Source organism: Apodemus sylvaticus, chromosome 18 (assembly GCF_947179515.1).
Source record: "Apodemus sylvaticus chromosome 18, mApoSyl1.1, whole genome shotgun sequence".
Lineage (NCBI taxonomy): Eukaryota > Metazoa > Chordata > Mammalia > Rodentia > Muridae > Apodemus > Apodemus sylvaticus.
The window spans coordinates 43,494,541-43,515,908 of NC_067489.1; the positions used below are offsets into that span (position 1 = coordinate 43,494,541).

The following is a 21,368-nucleotide window of genomic DNA, read 5'->3' on the forward strand; positions in this document are numbered from 1 at the left end:
AAGCCTGCTGAAGGGACTAGAAACTATTCTGGATTCCCGTGTCCCCACAGCAGATTCTTCAAGAAAAGCTAAATAAATTAAAAAAATGATTTTTAAATTAAATTTTAACTATCATTCAAAATTGTTTTCTCTGTGGCATTTTCATGCATACATTTTCCTATGTGTATGCTAGGTATATGTTTGTCTATCTGTATGTCCATAGATATGGGAGCACATGTGTACCTATCTTCATGTGGAGGCCCAAGGTTGATGTCAGGTTCTTCTTCTCAATTGCGCTCTCTCATCACTGTGGATAACCTGGCTCTCCTGCCTGCTTAACAATTCCCAGTCTCTGCTCTCTGCTGCTGAGACTTCAGCCCAGCTGCCATGGCCACCCAGATTTTATATGGGTGCTGGGGACCCAACCCCCAATTCTCTCACATGTATACTAAGCATTTTACTCACTGAACCATTTCCTAGCCCCTTTGTATATCACTATTATCTGCCCCCAAGATTATTATCTGTGGTATGTGGTAAGCCACCTTTGATCATTGCCATTACAAGATGGCGCCGACCGGATGCAGCTCTCTGGTGGTAAACAACTTTAGTGCATGCGCAGTGTGCTGTGTATGTTATTGCACATATACGCTAATGAAGAATTCACTTAGTTCACCTATCAGGAAGCGGCGCACTATCTATCTACTGCAGACGGGGCTGGATGGCTATATAAGGGCGGCACAGAGAAGGTTGGGGGCCTCCAGTAAGAGAAGAAAGCAAAGATCCTGAATAAAGCGTTGCAGAGAAGAACCTGGTCGTGTCGTGTCTTTCCTTGCGGGTCAAGGCTGGGCGCGATAGTGGTAGACTTTTTGAGGTCACTTATGTATACTATCATATCTGCCAATAGGAATACTTTGACTCCTTCCTTTCCAGTATGCATCCCCTTGGTCTACTTTAGTTTTTATTGTTCTAGCTAGGACTTCAAGTACTATAGTGAATAGATATGGGGAGAGTAGACAGCCTCCTCTTGTCCCTGATTATACTGAAATTGCTTTAAGTTTCTCTCCTTTTATTTTGATGTTGGCTATTTGCTTGCTGTATATTGATTGCCTTTACTGTGTTTAGGTATGTCCCTTGTATCCCTGCTCTCTCCAAGACTTTTATCATGAAAGTCTGTTGGATTTTATCAAACATTGTTTTATGTTTACATTTTATCAAGAACATTTAGTGAGATGATCATGTGGTTTTCTTTTTCTCAATTTGCTTACATGGTGGACTACGTTGATGGATTTTCCTATACTAAACTACCCCTTCATCCCTGAGATACAGTCTACTTACTCATGGTGGATGACGTCTTTGATGTGTTCTTGGATTCTGTTTGCAAATATTTTACTGAGTATTTCTGCATCAATATTCATAAGAGAAGTTGGTTTGAAATTTTCTTTCTTTTAAAGATCCGATTCTCTCTCTCTCTCTCTCTCTCTCTCTCTCTCTCTCTCTCTCTCTCTCTTTCTCTCTCTCTCTCTGGTTATTAATACAATACACTGTGGAAGAGCAGTCTCTCCAGCCCCCTGGAATTCTCTCTCTTTTTATTTTTATTCATTTATTCATTCATTCATTCATTTTTTTTTTGTTTTGTTTTTTTTTTTTAAACAGGGTTTCTCTGTACAGCCCTGGCTGTCCTGGAACTCACACTGTAGACCAGGCTGGCCTCCAACTCAGAAATCTGCCTGCCTCTACCTCCCAAGTGCTAGGATTAAAGGCGTGCGCCACCACTGCCCTGCTGAAATTCTCTTTCTTTGTTGAGTTTCTGTGTAGTTCAGGATGACTGGGGCCTAAACAGAATGGGTTCGGCAGTATTTCTTCTGTTTCTGTTTTGTGGAATAATTTGAGGGGTACTGGCATTAGCTCTTTGAAAGTCTGGTAGAATTCTCCACTAAAACCATCTGGCTCAGGGCTTTTTTGATTGGGAGATTTTTTAATGACTACATCTATTTCCTTAGGGGTTCTACGACTATTCAGATGGTTTACCGAACTGTGATTTAGCTTTGGTAAGTTGTATCTGTCTAGAAAATCATCAGTTTCATTTAAATTTTCCAATTTTGTGGAATACAGGCTCAATGATTCTTTGAATTTCCTCAGTGTCCGTTGTTACATCTCCCTTTTTAATTTCTGATTCTGTTAGTTCAAGTACTGTCTCTCTGCCTTTTAGTTAGTTTGGCTATGGCCTTGTGTATCTTGTTGCTTTTCTAAAAAAAAAACTAGCTCTTGATTTCGTTGATCCTTTGTATCATCCTCTTTGTTTCTAATTGAACAATTTCATCCCCCATTTTCACTATTTTTTGTAGTCTCCTCCTCCTGTGTTTGATTTTTTTCTTTTTCTATAGCCTTCAGATGTACTTTTAATTCATTAGTATGAGAGCTCTGAAATTTATGACGGCACTTAGTACTATGAACTTTCCTCTTAGCACTGCTTTCATAGTGTCCCATAAGCCAAAACCATAAAACGGAACAGGGAGAGCATCTTTAAGATATGTTGTACCTTCATTTTCATTGAATTCTTTATTTCTTCCCTGATCTAGTTAGTGATCATTGAGTAGACAGTAATTCAGTTTCCATGAGTCTACTAGAAGAGAAAGTGAGAAATAGCCTTGAATGCACTGATACAGGAGAAAATTTCCTGAACAGAATATCAATGACTCTGACACTAAGGTCAAGAATTAATAAATGGTACCTCATGAAATTGAAAAGCTTCTGTAAGATAAAGGACACTGTCAATAGGACAAAATGTCAGCATACAGATTGGGAAAAGATCTTCACTAACCCTACATATGACAGAAGGCTAATATCCAAAATATATTTAAAAAAACTCAAGAAATTAGACTCCAAAAAACCAAATAACCCAATCAAAATACTGTATACAGAGCTAACCAGAGAATTCTCAACAAAAGAATCTCAAATTGCTGAGAAGCACTTAAAGAAATGTTCAACATTCTTAGTCATCAAGGAAATGCAAACCAAAAGGACCCTGAGATTCCACCTCACACCAGTCAGAATGTCTAAGATCAAACCCTCAAGTGACAGCAGTGAGAATGTGGAGAAAGGGGAACACTCCTCCATCACTGGTGGGATTGCAAACTTGTACAACCACTCTGAAAATCAATATAGTGGTTTCTCAGAAAATTGGAAATAGTTCCACCTGAAGATCCAGCTGTACCACTCCTAGGCATATACCCAAAAGATGCCCCACCATGCAACAAGGACATGTGCTCCACTATGTTCAAAGCAGCCTTATTTATAATAGCCAGAAACTAGAAGAAACCCAGATGTCCCTCAACCGAAAAATGGAAACAGAAACTGTGGTACAGCTACACAATGGAATACTATTCAGCTATTAAAAACAAGGACATTATGAGTTTTGCAGGCAAATGGATGGAATTAGAAAATATCATGCTGAGTGAGGTAACCCAGACCCAAAAGGATATACAGAGTATATACTCACTGATAAGTCAAAAAATTCACAATACCCATGATACACCCCACATACCCAAACAAGAAGGAAGGCCCAAGTAAGGACACTTGAATCTCAGTTAGAAGAGGGAAGAAATAGTCATGAAAGACAGAGGGAGGGAAGGACCTGGGTGGGAGATGAGAAAGCAAAGGGAATGGCAGGAGCAGGAGCAGTCATGAAGGGAGACAGGAGCAGGAGAAGGAGCAGGAGCAGGAAAAGGAGCAGGAGCAGGAACTGGAGCAGGAGCAGGAGCAGGAACTGGAGCAGGGGAAGGGGCAGGAGCAGGAGAAGGAGCAGGAGCAGGAACTGGAGCAGGAGCAGGAGCAGGAGCAGGAACTGGAGCAGAAGGAGCAGGAGCAGGAGCAGTCATGCAGGGAGACAGGAGCAGGAACTGGAGCAGGAGAAGGAGAAGGAGCAGGAGAAGGAGCAGGAACTGGAGCAGGGGAAGGGGCAGGGGCAGGAGCAGGAACAGGAGCAGTCATACAGGGAGTCAGGAGGGGGCAGGAGAATGAACCGAAGTGGGCAGCTGCTGGGGTTGGAGAGAATCTCTAGGAAGTCCCAGAGACCTAGGATGAGGGAGACTCCCAGGAGTCAATGGGGGTGATCTTAGCAGAAATGCCCAACACTGGGGAGATGGAACCTGAAGAGAACACCTACAATAGCCCAGTGAAGGGATGGGGACATGAACCTACCTAGAAAGCTTTTGACCCAAAATTCATCCTATCTAAAAGAAATGTAGGGACAGCCGGGTGGTAGTGGCACATGCCTGTAATCCCAGCACTTGGGAGGCAGAGGCAGATGGATTTCTGAGGCCAGCCTGGTCTACAGAGTGAGTTCCAGGACAGCCAAAGCTATACAGAGAAACCCTGTCTCGAAAAGAAAAACAAAAAAGAAATGTAGGGACAAAGATGGAGCAGAAATTGAAGGAATGGCTGACCAGGGACAAGCCCATTTTGAGACCCCTCTCATGGGCAGGCACCAATCCCTCACACTATTAATGTTGTGCTTGCAGACAAGAGCCTAGCATGGCTGTCCTCTGAGAGGCTCTACCCATAAGCTAAGACAGATGTAGATACCCACTGCCAAACACAAGAAAGAAAGAAAGAAAGAAAGAAAGAAAGAAAGAAAGAAAGAAAGAAAGAAAGAAAGAAAGAAAGAAAGAAAGAAAGAAAGAAAGAAAGAAAGAAAGAAAGAGAGAGAGAGAGAGAGAGAGAAAGAGAGACAGAGAGACAGAGAGGGAGAGAGAAAGAGGGAGGGAGGGAGGAAGGAAGGAAGGAAAAAAGGAAAGAAGGAAGGAAGGAAGGGAGAAACCACACTCTTTCAAACACTTTTCTGTGTAGACATCTGAGCATCTATGCACATCCTTCTAACAGCTGAAGAGCTTTCAAGCTACTATTATCTAATTCTTAGGAAAACCAATGCTTTTTAAAAATTAATTGTAATTCCACTATTTAGGAGAAGCTAGACAGATGCAGCTGTCACCAAATGAGAAAATTTATGAACTGCCTTTACTTCTACTGAAAAGAACACTCTAACTCCCAGTCTCTGTCTGTCTGTCTGTCTGTCTGTCTGTCTCTCTCTCTCTCACACACACACACACACACACACACACAGCCCAGCTAAGCAGTCGATGACAGTTGGCATCTTTCTTGGGCTGTAGTTACAGGCGGAAGTACCTGAGCTGCTTCAGGAACTCCACGTCAGAGTTGCTGTTGATGAGCTTGATAAACTCCTCGTAAGAAGGAGCATAGGTGTAGGCTCTCTTGTGATGTTCACTCATCTGCTCCCTGTACTCCAACTGCGCGAGCAGCATTTGGTTAATGTAGTCAGGGTTACTCAGCAACTCCACGACTGGCTTCAAAACTAGGGTAAAGAAAAGACACATAAGTGAACATGTCTGTGGAAAACACTGTCCACGAGCCAAGTGGGGGCCGTTATCATCAGTGAGAATCTTACAGCGTGTGTGTACACATGTATGCGCCCACAGGGTTGCTTATCCCTCTGGGTAAGTCAGTGCAGGCACAATCAGTGCTCCTTTGAATACACACACAAGTGAAAAGAATGCTGTAAGGAAGCCTTCTGGAACTCACATTGCCAAGGGGACACTCTGATTTTTCCTCACTGTTTTGTAAAGTTCACTATGTTTTGAACAGTCTGAACGTTGTCCTTAAGTCGTTTTTCCTTCACATGTCTGCATCCACCCCCACTCCCCTTATAGTGAATGTATGTGCATAATGGGGGGGGGGCAGAGGTCAACACGCAGTGTTGTCCATCACTCTTTGCCCACACGCTTTTTGGAGACAGGGTCTCTCCCTGAACCTGGAGCTCTATTTTGGCTAGACTGGTTAGCCAGTGAGCCCCAGGGCATGCTGCCTTTGGGCCCCAGAGCTGGGGTTAAGGAAGTGTGCCGGCACACCAGCTTTGACAGCCTGCAGTCCGCATTCTTTTTTTTTTTTCTAATTAAACTAATAAAATTTATTTTAAAACACACAACTCAGGATTGACATTTTTTAAGTCATCAAAATAATTTTTAATAGTTAAATGCCTCTTAAATATACATGACATCTTCTGAAGCTAATAATAATATGTAACCCAACCAGTTTTTAAAATCTATTTGGAACATTAAACATGATAGAAGTACAAAAAAATCTCTTATGAAGTCCCCTATTAAAGGAAAATGTGACAGGTACCTGATTAGACAGAAACCGTTCAATCTCCAAGGGAGAATATGCAGTGTACCTGTGGATTCATAGAATGAATTGGGAACTGTTCCTTCTGTTTCTATTTTGTAGAATCTATCTTGTTAATTTTCTCAAAGAATGGGCTCCTGGTTTAGTTGATTCTTTGTATAGTTCTTCTTGTTTCTACTTGTTTGATTTCAGCCCTGAGTTTATTTCCTGCCTTCTATTCCTCTTGGGTGAATTAGCTTCTTTTTGTTCTAAAGCTTTTAGGTGTGCTGTTAAGCTGCTAGTGTATGCTCTCTCCAGTTTCTTTCTGGAGGCACCCAGGGCTATGAGTTTTCCTCTTAGTACTGCTTTCATTGTGTCCCATAGATTTGGGTATGTTGTACCTTCATTTTCATTAAATTCTAAAAAGTCTTTAATTTCTTTGTTTCTTCCTTGACCAAGTTATCATTGAGTAGAGTTCAGCTTCCATGTGTATGTGGGCTCTCCATTGTTTTTGTTGGTATTGAAGACCAGCCTTAGTCCATGGTGATCTGATAGGAGGCATGGGATTATTTCAATCTTTTGGTATCTGTTAAGGTCTGTTTTGGGACCAATTATATGGTCAATTTTGGAGAAGGTACCATGAGGTGCTAAGAAGAAGGTATATTCTTTTGTTTTAGGATGAAATGTTCTATAGATATCTGTCAAATCTATTTGGTCCATAACTTCTGTTAGCTTCACTGTCTCTGTTTAGTTTGTGCCTCCCTGATCTGTCATTGGTTAGAGTGGGGTGTTGAAGTCTCCCACTCTTGTTGTGTGGGGTGCAATGTGCACTCTAAACTTTAGTAAAGTTTCTTTTATGAATGTGGGTGCCCTTGCATTTGGAGCATAGATGTTCAGAATGAGAGTTCATCTTGGTAGATTTTTCCTTTGATAAATACGAAGTGTCATTCTTTATCTTTTTTGATAACTTTTGGTTAAAAGATGATTTTATTCTATATTAAAATGGCTACTCCAGCTTGTTTCTTGGGACTATTTGCTTGGAAAATTGTTTTTCAGCCCTTTACTCTGAAGTAGAGTCTATCTTTGACACTGAGGTGCGTTTCCTGTATGCAGCAAAATTCTGGGTCCTATTTACATATACAGTCTGATTTTCTATGTCTTTTTATTGGTGAATTGAGTCCGTTGATGTTAAAAAATATTAAGGAATAGTGATTGTTGCTTCCTGTTATTTTTGATGTTAATTTAATGTTTGTGTGGCTATCTTCTTTTGGGTTTGTTAAAAGATTACTTTCTTGCACTTTCTAGGGTATAGTTTCCCTCCTTGTATTGGAGTTTTCCATCTATTATCCCTGATAGTGCTGGATTTGTGGAAAGATATTATGTAAATTAGTTTTTGTCATAGAATATATTGGTTTCTCCATCTATGGTAATTGAGTGTTACTGGGTATATAGTAGCCTGGGCTGGCATTTGTGTTCTCTTAGGGTCTGTATGAGATATGCCCAGGATCTTCTAGCTTTCATAGTCTCTGGTGTTATTCTGATAGGTCTGCCTTTATATGTTACTTGGCCTTTTTTCCTTACTGCTATCACTATTCTATGTTTTGTGCATTTGGTGTTTTGACTATTATGTGATAGGAAGAATTTCGGTCCTGGTCCAGTTTTTTGGAGTTCTGTAGGCCTCTTGTATGTTTATGGGCATCTCTTTCTTCAGGTTAGGAAAGTTTTCTTCTATAATTTTGTTGAAGATATTTACTGGCTCTTAAGTTGGGAATCTTCACTCTCTTCTATACCTATTATCCTTAAGTTTGGTCTCCTCATTGTGTCCTGGATTTCCTGGATGTTTTAGGTTAGGAACTTTTTGCATTTTGCATTTTCTTTGACTTTCGTGTCAATGTTATCAATGGTATCTTCCACAACTGAGATTCTCTGTTCTATTTCTTATATTCTATTGGTGATGCTTGCTTGCATCTATGACTCATGATCTCTTTCCTAGGTTTTCTATCCCAGGGTTGTCTCCCTTTGTGAATTATTGTTTCTATTTCCATTTTAGATCCTGGAAGGTTTTGTTCAATTCCTTTACCTGATTGGTTGGGTTTTCCTATAATTCTTTAAGGGATTTTTGTTTCCTCTTTAAGTGCTTCAAGCTGTTTACCTGTGTTCTCCTGTATTTCTTTAAGGGAGTTATGTCCTTCTTAAAGTTCTCTATCATCATCATGAGATGTGGCTTTAACTCAGAGTTTTGCTTTTCTGGTGTGTTGGGGTATCCAGAGCTTGCTGTGATAGAACTGGGTCCTGATGATGTCAAGTAGCCTTGGTTTCTGTTACTTATGTTCTTGCCCTTGCCTTTCACCATCTGGTATCTTTGGTGTTAGCTGGTCTTGCTGTCTCTGACTGTGGCTTGTCCCTCCTGCAAGCCTGTGTGTCAGTACTCCTGAGAGACCAGTTCTCTCCAGGAGGAGTTTGGGTATGGAGAACTGTAGTACAGGGTCAGCTCCAGGGTGTAGATGGAAACCAGAAGAATCCTATCCCAGGCTGCTCCTCCATTCCTGTGTCCTGAGGGTTCTGGGGGGGGGGGGGCATCCCTCTGAGCAGAACCAGTGGTCTTATCTGTGCTCACAGGCATATCTGCACTCCTGGGAGACCCGCTCTCTCCTGGCAGTAGTATTTGGGTATCTGAGGTCCTCATTCTTGCACAACTGTTTAACCACAGCTGTCTCCCTGCTGCACTTCCATTTTTTATTCTCATTAAGCATTTAGCTGTACAAATAACTTTTAAATGCTTTCTATTATGCTATAGTATAGTACTTATTGTTTATTAAAGTTCACAAAACGCAGTATTACCAATGAAACTTAAAAGAAAAGATAAAACAAACACCGCAGACCTGTGTATGTGTGGGCATTCTTTCCTTAATGTATTTCTACAGGCCTAGATAACTCAGACACTATTCCAAATCAATGTCTCCCATACATACATGAAGAGTAGCTTTTTCCTATGTCAAAATTAATAGCAGTATCAATATAGATATGAACTTTTAAATACAGATATAAACTTTTCAAACCATGTATGGCTAAAGGCTTTATGTGATAATAAAATGTGAAATGTCTAAAATCCTTTACAACCCACATGCTCTGCAATATATAAGATCTGCACAAATGTTATATGAAATATAATCATAGGAGACAGCACATTTGTTTAAACACTTATCACATTAGTGGTATTAATTTTATAAGTCTACCTTTTGTTGTGAGAATTTCTGCGAGCATTGTACGTAAGCTGAGAGACTGGATATCCTTCGAAGGGAGAAGGCAAAACACCAGAACCTGAGAACACGTTTGAAGAAATCTTACTTCATCGTGTGAGTCCTTCAAGCATGCATGCAACACAAAGGGCCTTGGCTGTTCTTCATGTCTGAAAGAATAGAAATACAGGACATCAAGTGGAGGGATGGGGTTGCCATCCCACAATCAAAAACTCGGACCCAGAATTGTCCTGTCTGAAAGAACTGTAAGGACAAAAGTGGAGAAGAGCCCGAGGAAAAGGAGGTCCTGTGGCCAGCCCAAATTGGGATCCAGCTCAAGGGGATGCTTGAGGCCCTGACATGGTTATTGATGCTCTGTGTGCTTATATATCTAGCATGGCTGCCCTCCTAGAGGCCCAGCAAGCAGCTGAAAGTCAAAAGCAGACACTTAGACCCAACCAGTGTGCTGAAGCTGGAGACTCCTGCAAGAAGTTGGAGAACCCTCAAGAGACTGGAAGCCCCAAGGGGTAGGAAGGCCTGATAGAGTGGGGGTGGAGAGGGGACATCCTCTTGGAGATGGGGGGGGGGAATGAGGGGAGGTACGGGATGAAGAACAGTCAGAGGGTGGACTGGGATGGGATAAAGACTAGAGTGTAAAAAAAGATTAAAGAATTTTTAAAAAAGAATAGGTATGTAGGTAGGTAGGTGGATGGATGGACAGATGAATAGATGGAAAGAAATGTTCAGAAACAATTCAATTATATATCATTAGGTAAAAAAAATATTCTAAATGAGTAACACATTGATTTTAATAACTGCTGCCTCCTTAGAAGTTTCAATAATCAACACTTTCCTTAGATATGGATTGATCTGGGAAGCCTGTGCTGGAGTGAACGTATAAAGTCATCATTAGTTTTTGTAAACATGGCAGAATCAGAGTCATGCAGACAGAGGGTACCTGAGTGAGGGTTTGCCTCCATCAGACTGGCCTGTAGTCATGTTTTTAGGAGCATTTCCTTCCTTCCCTCCTTCCTGCCTTTTTCCCTTCCTTCCTCAATAATGAACTATGTTCATAAAGTATAAACAAAATAAACCCACTCTCCCAAGTTGCTTTGGTCAGTGTTTACCACAACAACAGAAAACAAAGAAGGCTCTGTGGCCTGACTGTATTTCCAAAGGCAACCATGATAACTACCTTAAGTAGTATCAAAGGTCATTAACAATTTCTAATTAGCAACAATTCAAAATGGAATGAGTATTTCTTTAACTCAACAACCTTCAAATTTCCAGATGAATCTTATTTACTATTTTTTGTTTGTGTTTGTTTATTTATTTGCCAGCCTGGAACTCATTATGTAGACCAGGCTGGCCTCAAACTTAAGAGATCCATCTGCCTCTTTCTCCTGAGTGCTGAGATTAAAGTTTGGATATGAAAGTCACCAGGCTTTGACATCTGCCACCCATTGATCACTGGGACTAATTCAGCTCACGTGCCTGGCAAGGTAGCTGTTCCTTCTCCCTTACCATTCCCTGCACATCCTGCATGAAGCTGTGCACTGATTGAAGAGAATGACCTTCCCCAAACAGAGGAGAAACGGTCTATTTTAAAAGTGATTCATTTTTTTAAAACTAATAAAGCATAAACGTATCATGAGCTCCTTTTTTGATGAAGAAATTTAGGATAGTGAGTCTGGATTACTATTATCCATGGATAAAGGGTCCGTTACTTAATGCTCCCAAGGGCAATGGCCACTTGCTTCTGTGAGGCTCCCAGGTTCTTCCCAGCTGTGGCCATGGACCCGTCAGCACTGAATGCACCTCAGAACCTCTATTTTGGAGGATCCGATTGAAGAGTAGTAGAAAGATCGGTCTAAATTTTCCTTACCCGTAGCATCTTGGAATGGTAATTTTCTACTGTCATTGCAGATAAGTGGCAAAGATTCCGTAGTAACAAGAGGCCAATACTGAGCAAATGCTCTAGAGTACAGAAAATACATTAAGGACGGCACAGGAAATGAAACATGAAATGCATATTGGTATCTTTATGATTAATGCCTCTCAAGAGTACACTGTGACTTCTTACACTAGAGACTGGACTAACTGGAATATGTATGCCAAAAAAGAACAATTTCCTTCTTTGCCTGCTATAATAACCCAGAAGAATTCTATCTGAATGGGCAAAGCCAATGACATGAAGACATTTTATGAGTAAGGTTTTATATATGCACACCTCTGCTGATGTCCATTTTTATTGATTTATTTTTGACAGGGTCGCTTGTAGCCCAGGCTAGCCCTGAATTTGTTATGCAGCATTAGGTTAACACTCATGTCCTGACCCTCGTGCCTTCATCTCTCAGTTGTGGGATTACAGATATGTACCAGTGTGTCCCATTTATAGGCTGTTTTTGAATCAAATGCAGGCTTCATGACTCCTAAATAAACATTCTACATTCTGGTCTCATGTTGACTTTTTAAAGGGTTCCTGAAGGAAAGCTTGCTAGTATACTATATAAAACCAGTGCCCAGGAGGGAGCAGCAAGAGGATCGGGAGTTCTGATCCAGTTTAGACTGAAAGATCCTGTCTTTAAAAACATAAAAAAGGCCAAGCAACAAAAGATGTTGCCAGACCTACAATCATGGGTTCAAGGCCTGCAAGGGCCACAGAGTGAAGTCAATGCCAGCCTTCAAAACTTACTAAGGTCCTCTTTCAAAAGAAACTTTTTAAAGGAAGTGGCCTGGGGCTGTAGCTCAATAGTAAAGCGTTAACTCTGCTCAAGAGCCTGGGTGTGGTGTGACCCTGGGGGTCTCCTCCTTGGATATCTTCATTCATTGTAAACTATAGCTGGAGCTGCTATCTCCATACAGAAACCACTGAGATGCTATTCCTCGGTCATCTCAAGCCCCGGTATAGGTAATTCAATACCTTAAAATACACATTTGCTTAGTACTTACTGGGGGAGGACAGCCAAAAGAAAATCTACTTTTACACTAGAAGCTTCTTTAAATAATATTGAGCCTATGTATCAGCTGGGACCTGCATGGTCATAAAATTTCCCTCCTTCCTGACAGCTGAGTTTGGGGAAAACTAAGAAATCCAAATATCAGAGAAGGCTGGCCCAATACAATCATTGTACAGGAAAGCCTGCCACCTGACTCCTGTAGACTCTCCCTGCAAACTCTGCAGGACACTGCAGTGACACCCTTTAGGAGGTGGGCATCAGTGCTGTTTGTGAACAGAGAGGGCTCAGAAAGCATGGCCACCAGGGGTGCGGAGTCCACCCGGCCCTGCCTCTGGTGGTGGTGACCAGAATGGGGAAAAAAGTCAGAAACTTTGATGTTTCCTGGGTCTATCTGGTCTGACCCTCCAACCTACACCAAGAGGGAGGCAGCACCACTACCATCGAACAGATGAGAAAATGAAGATGTGGCTAAGTGCAGAAGTGATAAATGGGGGAAGCAGTTCTTGTTCTCTCTGTCTCCCTCTGCTATGCACACTATAGTCAGAGATTGAAAAGAACAGGGGGAAGCACATCAAAAGTAAAGAAAGAAAATATGTGAATAAAGACATTTCCTCAAATAAGAAGCCCGTACTCTACAGGCACACAAAACACAGACTGTAAGGAGATTGTAAAATTTAAAAATGCTATTGAATTACAAGTATAAAGGCAATCTTTTCTAGACTTTCTGAACCATACTGAGACAGGACAGATGGGAAGAGGAAGAGGAATGGAGCGCTCTAAGTGTGATCTGGACTGGCCCACAGCAGCGGCAGACTGACGGACTGGCTGATGGGAAACCTACCTCCAACAACACTCAGCAGTCAGGCAAGGGCGCCTTTCTTTTATTGCTGCCATTAATTATTGTCCGGACAGTCACGGACTTACTGCTTCCCAGGTCACCCACATCATTTTGTAGCCCACAGAGATCTGTCTAGCAGTGAAATTTACAGGACAAGAAGGGTGTTACTATACTACATCGAGTATCAGACCCACACTCACTGCAGGCTGCCCTGACTGTGCTTTTTTTTTTTATTAGACATATTTTTATTTACATTACAAATGTTGTCAACTTTCCTGGTCCCCCCCTCCCGAAAGTCTCATAACCCATCTCCTCTCCCCCTGTTTCCCAATCAACCCTCTCCTACTTCCCTGTCCTGGTATTATTCCCCTGCACTGCTGCATCAAGCCTTTCCAGGACCAAGGGCCTCTCCTCCCTTTGATGTCCAACAAGGCCATCCTCTGCAGCCTATGTATCTGGAGCCATGGGTCCCCCCATGTGTACTCTCTGGTTGATGTTTTTGTCCCTGGGAGCTCTGGGAGAACTGGGTGTTTCATATTGTTGTTCCTCCTATGGTGCTGCAAGTCTCTTCAGCTCCTTGGGTCCTTTCTCTAGCTCCCCCATTGGGGACCCTGTGTTCAGTTCAATGGCTGGCTGAGAATGTCCATCTCTGTATTTGTCATGTTCGAGCAGAGCCTCCCAGGTGACAGCTATACCCAGCTCTGGTCAGCAAGTACTTGTAGGCATCAATAATAGTGTCTGAGTTTTGTAACTGTATATGGGCTGGATCCCTGGGTGGGCAGTCTCTGGATATTATTTCCCTCAGACTCTGTTCCACACTTTGTCTCTGTATCTCCTTCTGTGGGTATTTTGTTCCTCTTTCTAAGAAGAACCAGAGTATCCATACTTTGTTCTTCCTTCTTCTTGGACATCATTTAATATGTGAATTGTGTCTTGGGTATTCCTAACTTCTGGGCTAATATCCACTTATCAGTGAGTGCATACCATGTGTGTTCTTTTGTGATTAGGTTACCTTACTTATGATGATATTTTCCAGTTCTACCCATTTGTCTAAGAATTTCATGAATTCACTGTTTTTAATAGCCGAGTAGTATTCCATTGTGTAAATATACCACATTTTCTGTATCTATTCCTCCACTGAAGGACATCTGAGTTCTTTCCAGCTTCTGGCTATTATAAATAGGGCTGCTATGAACATAGTGGAGCATGTGTCCTTATTACATGCTGGAGAATCCTCTGGGTATATGCCCAGGGGTGGTATAACAGGGTACCCTGTTAAGTATTATGCCCAGTTTTCTGAGGAACTGCCAAACTGATTTCCAGAGTGGTTGTACCAGCTTGCAATCCCACCAGCAGTGGAGGAGTGTTCCTCTTTCTCTACATCCTTGCTAGGACCTGCTGTCTTCTAAGTGTGATCTTAGTCATTCTGACTGTTGTGAGGTGAAATCTCAGGGTTGTTTTGATTTGCATTTCCCTGATGACTAAGGATGTTGAACATTTCTTTAGGTGCTTCTCGAGGCTGGTACTTTTAACAGTACAGAATCCATGGACAAAGAACAAGTCATCTTACACACAGACTCAGTCTTTGGGTATTTCTATGTCCTAAAAACACTTAGGGCTTACTTTTGTGCTCCTGCTTTAGATGGGGCCTATTGTCAAAGCAGATCATTATTATTTTTTTTCTTTTTTTCTTTTTTTCTTTTAATACTTTTATTTTTTATATTCTCTGTTTACATTCCAAATGATTTCCCCTTTCCCGGATCCCCCCCTCCCCATATGTCCCATAAACCTTCTTCTCTCCATCCCTTCTCCAATCACTTCCCTCCTTTTTCTCTGTCCTTATATTCCCCTCCAATGCTAGATCAATCCTTCCCAGGATCAGGACCCTCTCCATACTTCTTCATGGGAGTCATTTGTTATGCGACTTGTTCCTTGGGTATTCAGGGCTTCTGGGCTAATTAATATCCACTTATCAGAGATTGCATTCCATGTGTATTCTTTTGTGATTGGGTTACCTCACTTAATGCTACATCAATAACAGTTGCTTTCCAGAACAAACCACCCAAATGAACAGTACTATAGAGAATACGGGTAGAGATTTTTCTTCATTTTTTCCTTCTACATTTCTATCATCAACTAAAGTAATAAGAAATTAAAAACTAGGGGCTGTGGCTCAGCTGGTTCAGGGGTTGCCTAGCCTGCACAAGGACATGGGGATCACTACCCAGCACAACTAAAGCAAGGTGATGGCACACACCTGGAACTCAGGAGGTGGAGGCAAGAGAGCAGACGGTCAGCTACACGGGGAATGGGAGGCCATTCTGGGATACAAGAAAGGACAAACGCGGAAATAAACAGAAAAACCCTCCGAGCCTGAAGAGTCAGCGCTCCTAACACAGACTCCGTCCTCCCTGTATACACGATGCTGACACCACCTTCTAACTGCAGCTCTCAGAGAGCTGGCAAACACCGTGGTGAAAAGCATACTCTTATGTTGAAGTTAGATATGCATAAAAACACCAGGTGTCCTTTTCTCCTAAGTCTTAAGCACTCTGAAACAAGCCTCCATGAATTCAAGTGAGTCTTTGACAACCGTTAGCAGGGCAGAACCATGGGATACTTACACTGGTGGGCACCACAGCAATAAGGAGGGCGTAAGCTACCGAGACCGCAGGGCGGGGCCTAAGGAGCCCGTGTCACTTTCTAACCACACACTGTCTGCCAGGAGGCAGTTCCACCACAAACAGCAAGGTGCTGTGAGAGACCCTGCTTGCTCCAACACCCTTTAGGGAATCTATAAGGCCAACACCATATTCATTATTATTTTACTACCACAAAATGTCATTTTTCTCTTTCACTTGAAAGTGGTTTTCCAAAATCACTAGCAGGATTTTCTAAAGAGAACACAATGTGAACTTGTACTTGAAAAGCTTTTTGGCTTACATATCTGATGTTGTAAATATTGATGAATATAATGGATTCAATAAGTGAGGCTGGAAAATATTTAACAATTAAGTTCTCCACAGGACAAAATTCTAAGCTGAAGTATTTCCCCCATTCCATTGTATAAATGGCCAATCCCAAGGCAGCACTGGATTTCACTGAGCTCAGCTGACCGTGAGGGGCTGTGCAGCAGGCTGTCACCTGCCAGGGCAGGGTGGCCATGGCCCATCTCTAGGTGTGAACCATATGAACAACAGTAGTTGGAAGTGTGGTAGCTTTTAAGATTATAGGGCTGGCTTCAGATAAAGAATTCTGAGAATCACGGTCCTATGGTAATGTTTTTCAGACAGGCTGTGCCTAAGTAATAAGATGATAAAATTGAGTTAGTATCAAATGGCATTAAATAAAAGTGTTACAGGAAAAAAAAAAAAAACATCAGTTATCACAGCTGAGAGTACCATTTTATGAAAGTGAGGCACATCAGAAATGGACTCCGCACTATGCATTACAATTGGAACAGCTTGCAAAATAAGCTTGCAGCGGGACACTGGGAAGGCAGTGGGAACTAATGGCTCTGGATTTTGGCCTCACCCTGAGGCTGGCAGACCTGGGAAGGGAGACAGCTCTGTGAGTGAGAACGGACAGCGGCCACTCTCAGCAGCCAATCCACTGCCAGGGCAGCGTGGCCAGCCAGCACAGGGGCCATCAAGTGATGAACTCAGCGCAGAGCTACCCACTGCTAATGAAGAAACCAAGCATAAGCCATCTTAACTCGCCATCACCCCAGTGCCACTCCAACAACTGTATGACCCCACAGGCAGCACTTCTCTCATCTTCTTAGGGCCACAGTCTTGGTGTAAGTCACATGGCCGTAATTCATCATCCTTGCACTCCCTCAAGAGCACAGTACAAAGTTAAGGCTCTACTAACAAGCCTAGGAAAATGATTTATTCTGAGCATAGAAATAGCCCTGCTGAAGTCCTCCAAAGCCAGGTTCCCACCAAATGAGCGCACACATACCTTGCTCTAATCAAGAGCCCACAGTGCTAACATTACGTTCCTCTAATAGCTTTCAGAACATCAGGATGTACCAGAGAGATACAAATTAAAACCACACTGAGATCCATCTCAACCTAGTCAGAATGGCAGTCACTAGAAAAACAGGTAACGAGAAATGCAAGTAGCAAGAGCAGATACAGAAGGGAACACTGAGAGGGGCTGGCGAGAAGATAAACCATGTAGTTGCTAGCAAGTCAGTATGGGGGTGCCTCCAAAAACACACATCAGAGCCCAGGACATGGCTCAGCAAGTAAAAGTGCTTGTCATACAAGCCTGAAGACCTAAGGGTGCGTACACACACACACACACACACACACTAAATAAACAAACAAACCCAGCTATCTGCCACTCTTAGATGTACCCCAATGGCCACAAGTCAACATGTAACCCAGATATCTGCACGCCACTGCTCTTTGCAGCACTCCTGAAAATACCTAAGTCATACTGCAGCTCAGTTCACAACAGCTAAGAAACGGAATCAACCACGCTGTCCACCAGCTAATGAATGGATAAGGACACTGTGGTATATAACACAACTGAATATTACACAGCTGTAAAAATAAATGAAATCTGAAGGTAAAAGGATAAAACCGGAAAGCACGATATCGTGTGAGGCTGCTCTGCCCCCGGAAGTCAGTGCTGGATGCTCCCTCTCATGTGTGGGTCACACTTTGACTCGTTTCTTTTGATATGTTCAATCTGGAGCACACATGAAGCCAGGAAGACTAGAAATAGGCCACTGAGGGCGGCCATCTTAAGGGAAGGGGAAGGGTAAAATAGAGGTGAGATGAGTGTCGAGAAGGGGAGCTGTGGGGGCAGAAGGGCTCCCCATCCACACTCCAGATATGGAAGCAGGGAATGAGGTATTGGCAGGAGGCTCAACAAGCATGAGAGGTGTTAAAACAGCTTCACAGAAACCTCTAATTTTCCAACACAAGGAAAAATTAACTAGAGAGAATGCCAGAGACCTGGCATATGAAAAGCATGGAAGCTGTACTCAGAGTTAAAGAGCTAGAGAAGAGAGGTGGGCAAACTGGGCAGGGGGAGGGTGGGTCGGTGTTGGGGGGGACTAAACGAAGGCTACGTGAAGGAGCCTTAGAGGAATCTACTGGTTCCTACGTGTGCTGAACATACTCGTTTTAAAGGGGAGTATGAATAGAAACCCCCTGCACACATAGACAGTGCTGCCCCCAGATGGTACAGGTCACAATGAGGATCTCAGCGCCAGGCTCAGGCCCTCCCTGCTGCTGTCAGGGCTCCAGAGGCACTCAGAACAAGGAGGACTGCAGCCACTGCTTGTGCTGCACAGCATATGCAGATGACAGGACACTACTACCGGAGCCACCGTTCACGCTGGAAGCAGGACGCGGAGAAATGAACCTCTACCTGACTAGGTGAAGGGAACCTAGGAAACTGACTAGGAAACTCTCCCTGCGACTAGCTTTCAGAGTGCGGGGAGGTGCTGTGCAGATTGTGGGGAGACAAAAGACTTCAGTGGTTACATCTAGCTGTGGGCCCTGCATGCTACAAAGCCTGACCCTGCAGGCAAGATGTGCCCTGGTGTGATACTGAATGACAGTTACGGGCACAACAAACTGCTTTCACACTGTCTACGAGGTCTGCTCCACAGGAAGGCTTTTGTGTCTGGTACTGTAAATTTGGTCCCCAAGATGAGGGGAGTTACAGGATCTTGGTGGGAACCTACTGCTGTTTTTCAAAGGCCATAGTGTTAAACCACCTTCTAAATATATTTACACCCACAGATTTGTGCTGCTTTCAGAGTCTTCTCTTTGCAGTGATGGCTGATGCAGACTCATTTCTGATATAACTAACTGAGCACTCAACTCAGTCTGGGCCATCTGTATCCACCTCCCTCCACCCAAGGCCCAGGACACCTTATGGGAAGAGGGCAAGGAAAGAGCCAGTGGATGTGGGGACGAGCTACAAAATGCTTCCAGACATGACAGAGTCACTGCACTTGCAACTCACAGTGGCCATGGTTACCTGTACAAGGGCAGGCCAGTGAAATTCCAGCACTGAGAGGGCTTCAGGATAAGGCCCACTTCTGCTGACAGCTGCATAGGGGTGGAGGACAGTCCCTCTCCTTTGGGACATGGCTGCTGGTAGGCTGCTTGAGCCCCGGTGGCGGCCACGTACCCAAGTGCTTATGGGCAGCACTAATGGGACTCAAAACAAAACAGAAAAGGAGGACATGAAGTTGAGAGGAGTGGGCTGGGGAGCACTGCAGAGCAGGGAGGAGGGGTGGTAGGTGGGGATGATAAATATACAGCTTATAAATGAATGGAAACTCTCAAAGAGTTAAAAATGTTATTTTAAAAAGTTAAAATAGCTATGCTATAGAACCAATCTAGAGGTTGAACAACAGGGCAGTGGTAAAGAAAGTGTAGTATATACAAACGATGCAAATATCTGAACTTCATCCATAAAGAATGAAGTTATGTTGATTGTAGGAAGAAGACAGGTGTAGCTGGAGAGAATCATACTAAAGTGAATTAGGTCTCAGGAAGACAAAGATCCCGTCTTCCATTTGTGGTTTCTAGATCTTCACATAAGCACATAAAATCACGTGTGATACACGGCAGGAAAGGAGAACTAAAATGCTAGGGGAGCAAAGGGGACTAACAGGTAGAGATTGACAGCACAGTGAGGAGGTAAAGGGAAGGATGTTCAAACTGCACTGCACTCTTATATCAAAGGGTTCTCTGTAAAGTAGATATCCACACAGGGGAAAAGAAAAAAAATAATTTTCAGGATACTGTGATACAATTGAGCTCTTAAAAGAAACACAAAAAGAAATATGAGCTATATTTTTTCTCGAATTTCTAAGCTCACTGATTCCATACCACACTATAAAATACTGTATTTATTTCATCTTTAGGTACCCACAATATTGTAAGTTAAGTTCAGTATGGGGCTCTCAGTATACTGCATAAATTACTTATAAAACCACATATATCTATCTATAAGGCAATTTTCTATTATAAAGTTATTAAGAAATCTACTTTCTGAGTACACTGTGACTATTTCCCTTCAAGATGTCTACATTCCTAGTCAAGCAGGCTAAAGTATTTTCTCATTTTATCTCCTCAAAAAGAGTAACATTTTAATCAGAAAGGGGAAAGTTTTGCTGATTATGGTAGTGTGTATGCCTGACCCATGGAAAGCAACGCTATTAAGAAAGAGATGCAGCCTTATTGGAGGAGGTGTGGCCTTGTTAGAGGAAATGCGTCACTGTGGAGGTAGGACTTTGAGGTCTCAGGTATATACTCAAGTCTGCCCAGTGTGATACTCTTCTGGCTGCTTTCTGATCAAGATGTAGAACTCTCGGCTACAGCACCATGTCTGCCTGCATGATGCCATGCTTCCCAGCATGATGATAATGCACGGAACTTCTGAACTTGGTCATGGTGTCTCTTCCCAGCAATGGAACCCTAACTAAGACATCATGTCACACACTTACCTGGCAGTAGCAGCTTTCAGGTCACAGAAGTGAGTGAGCAAAGCCTTTACAATATCATTACAGACAACTTTAACCACATCCACGTGACTCAGCCTGTGGCGAATCTGCTTGACAATTTCCCAGAAGTCTTCCAAGAGCAGATGGTAGAGCTGCCCGTCATCCCTGCTGAGGTTCCCATACCAGGAGAGAATGTAGTCTCTGTAACTGTAGTCGAACACTAGGAGGAGTAAGCAGAGCTGAGTCAGAGCTGCAATCACCCGGCAGCTCACTGTTTACAATACAGTGAGGGCAGGACACAGAACAAGGGAAAGGAAAGCTTTCCAAAGACCCTCATCTAACTGGAGTGTCTGAGGTCTTAGACAGTCTAATTCAAATACTTGCTCTTGATGCCCGTCTACTTAAATCCATATAATACAGGCAATCTTCTCGATCAACGATTTGGCCAAGGTCATGCTTTCCAATAAGACCCCAAAGCTCATGTGAAGAAAAGATACTTCTGTCAAGTTTATTCCATCCTAAGGTACTCTGCCTCTTTACCTATAATCTTTAGAGTTCTTTACCCTTTGGTACTTAAACCATGATTCAGGACCCATTCTTTACATTCAATTACATAATAGATTCAGTATTCTCTTTCCTAAGACTCCAAAATATAGAACAATAATACAAGAACACAGCCACAGAATACAGTCCCA

General features: G+C 42.7%; 1 protein-coding gene across 2 annotated transcripts in view; it reads right to left on the reverse strand.

The window, feature by feature from the left end:
* Nucleotides 1–21,368, reverse strand: part of Snx25 (sorting nexin 25) — a 118,484-nt gene that overhangs the window by 72,437 nt on the left and 24,679 nt on the right. For both annotated transcript variants that reach the window (XM_052162151.1, XM_052162150.1), the window contains exons 3-5: nt 20,677–20,893; nt 9,393–9,565; nt 5,164–5,350 (exon numbers count right to left, since the gene is read on the reverse strand). In XM_052162151.1, coding sequence (XP_052018111.1) covers nt 5,164–5,350; nt 9,393–9,565; nt 20,677–20,893 — 577 coding nt within the window. The remainder of the gene's footprint in view (nt 1–5,163; nt 5,351–9,392; nt 9,566–20,676; nt 20,894–21,368) is intronic.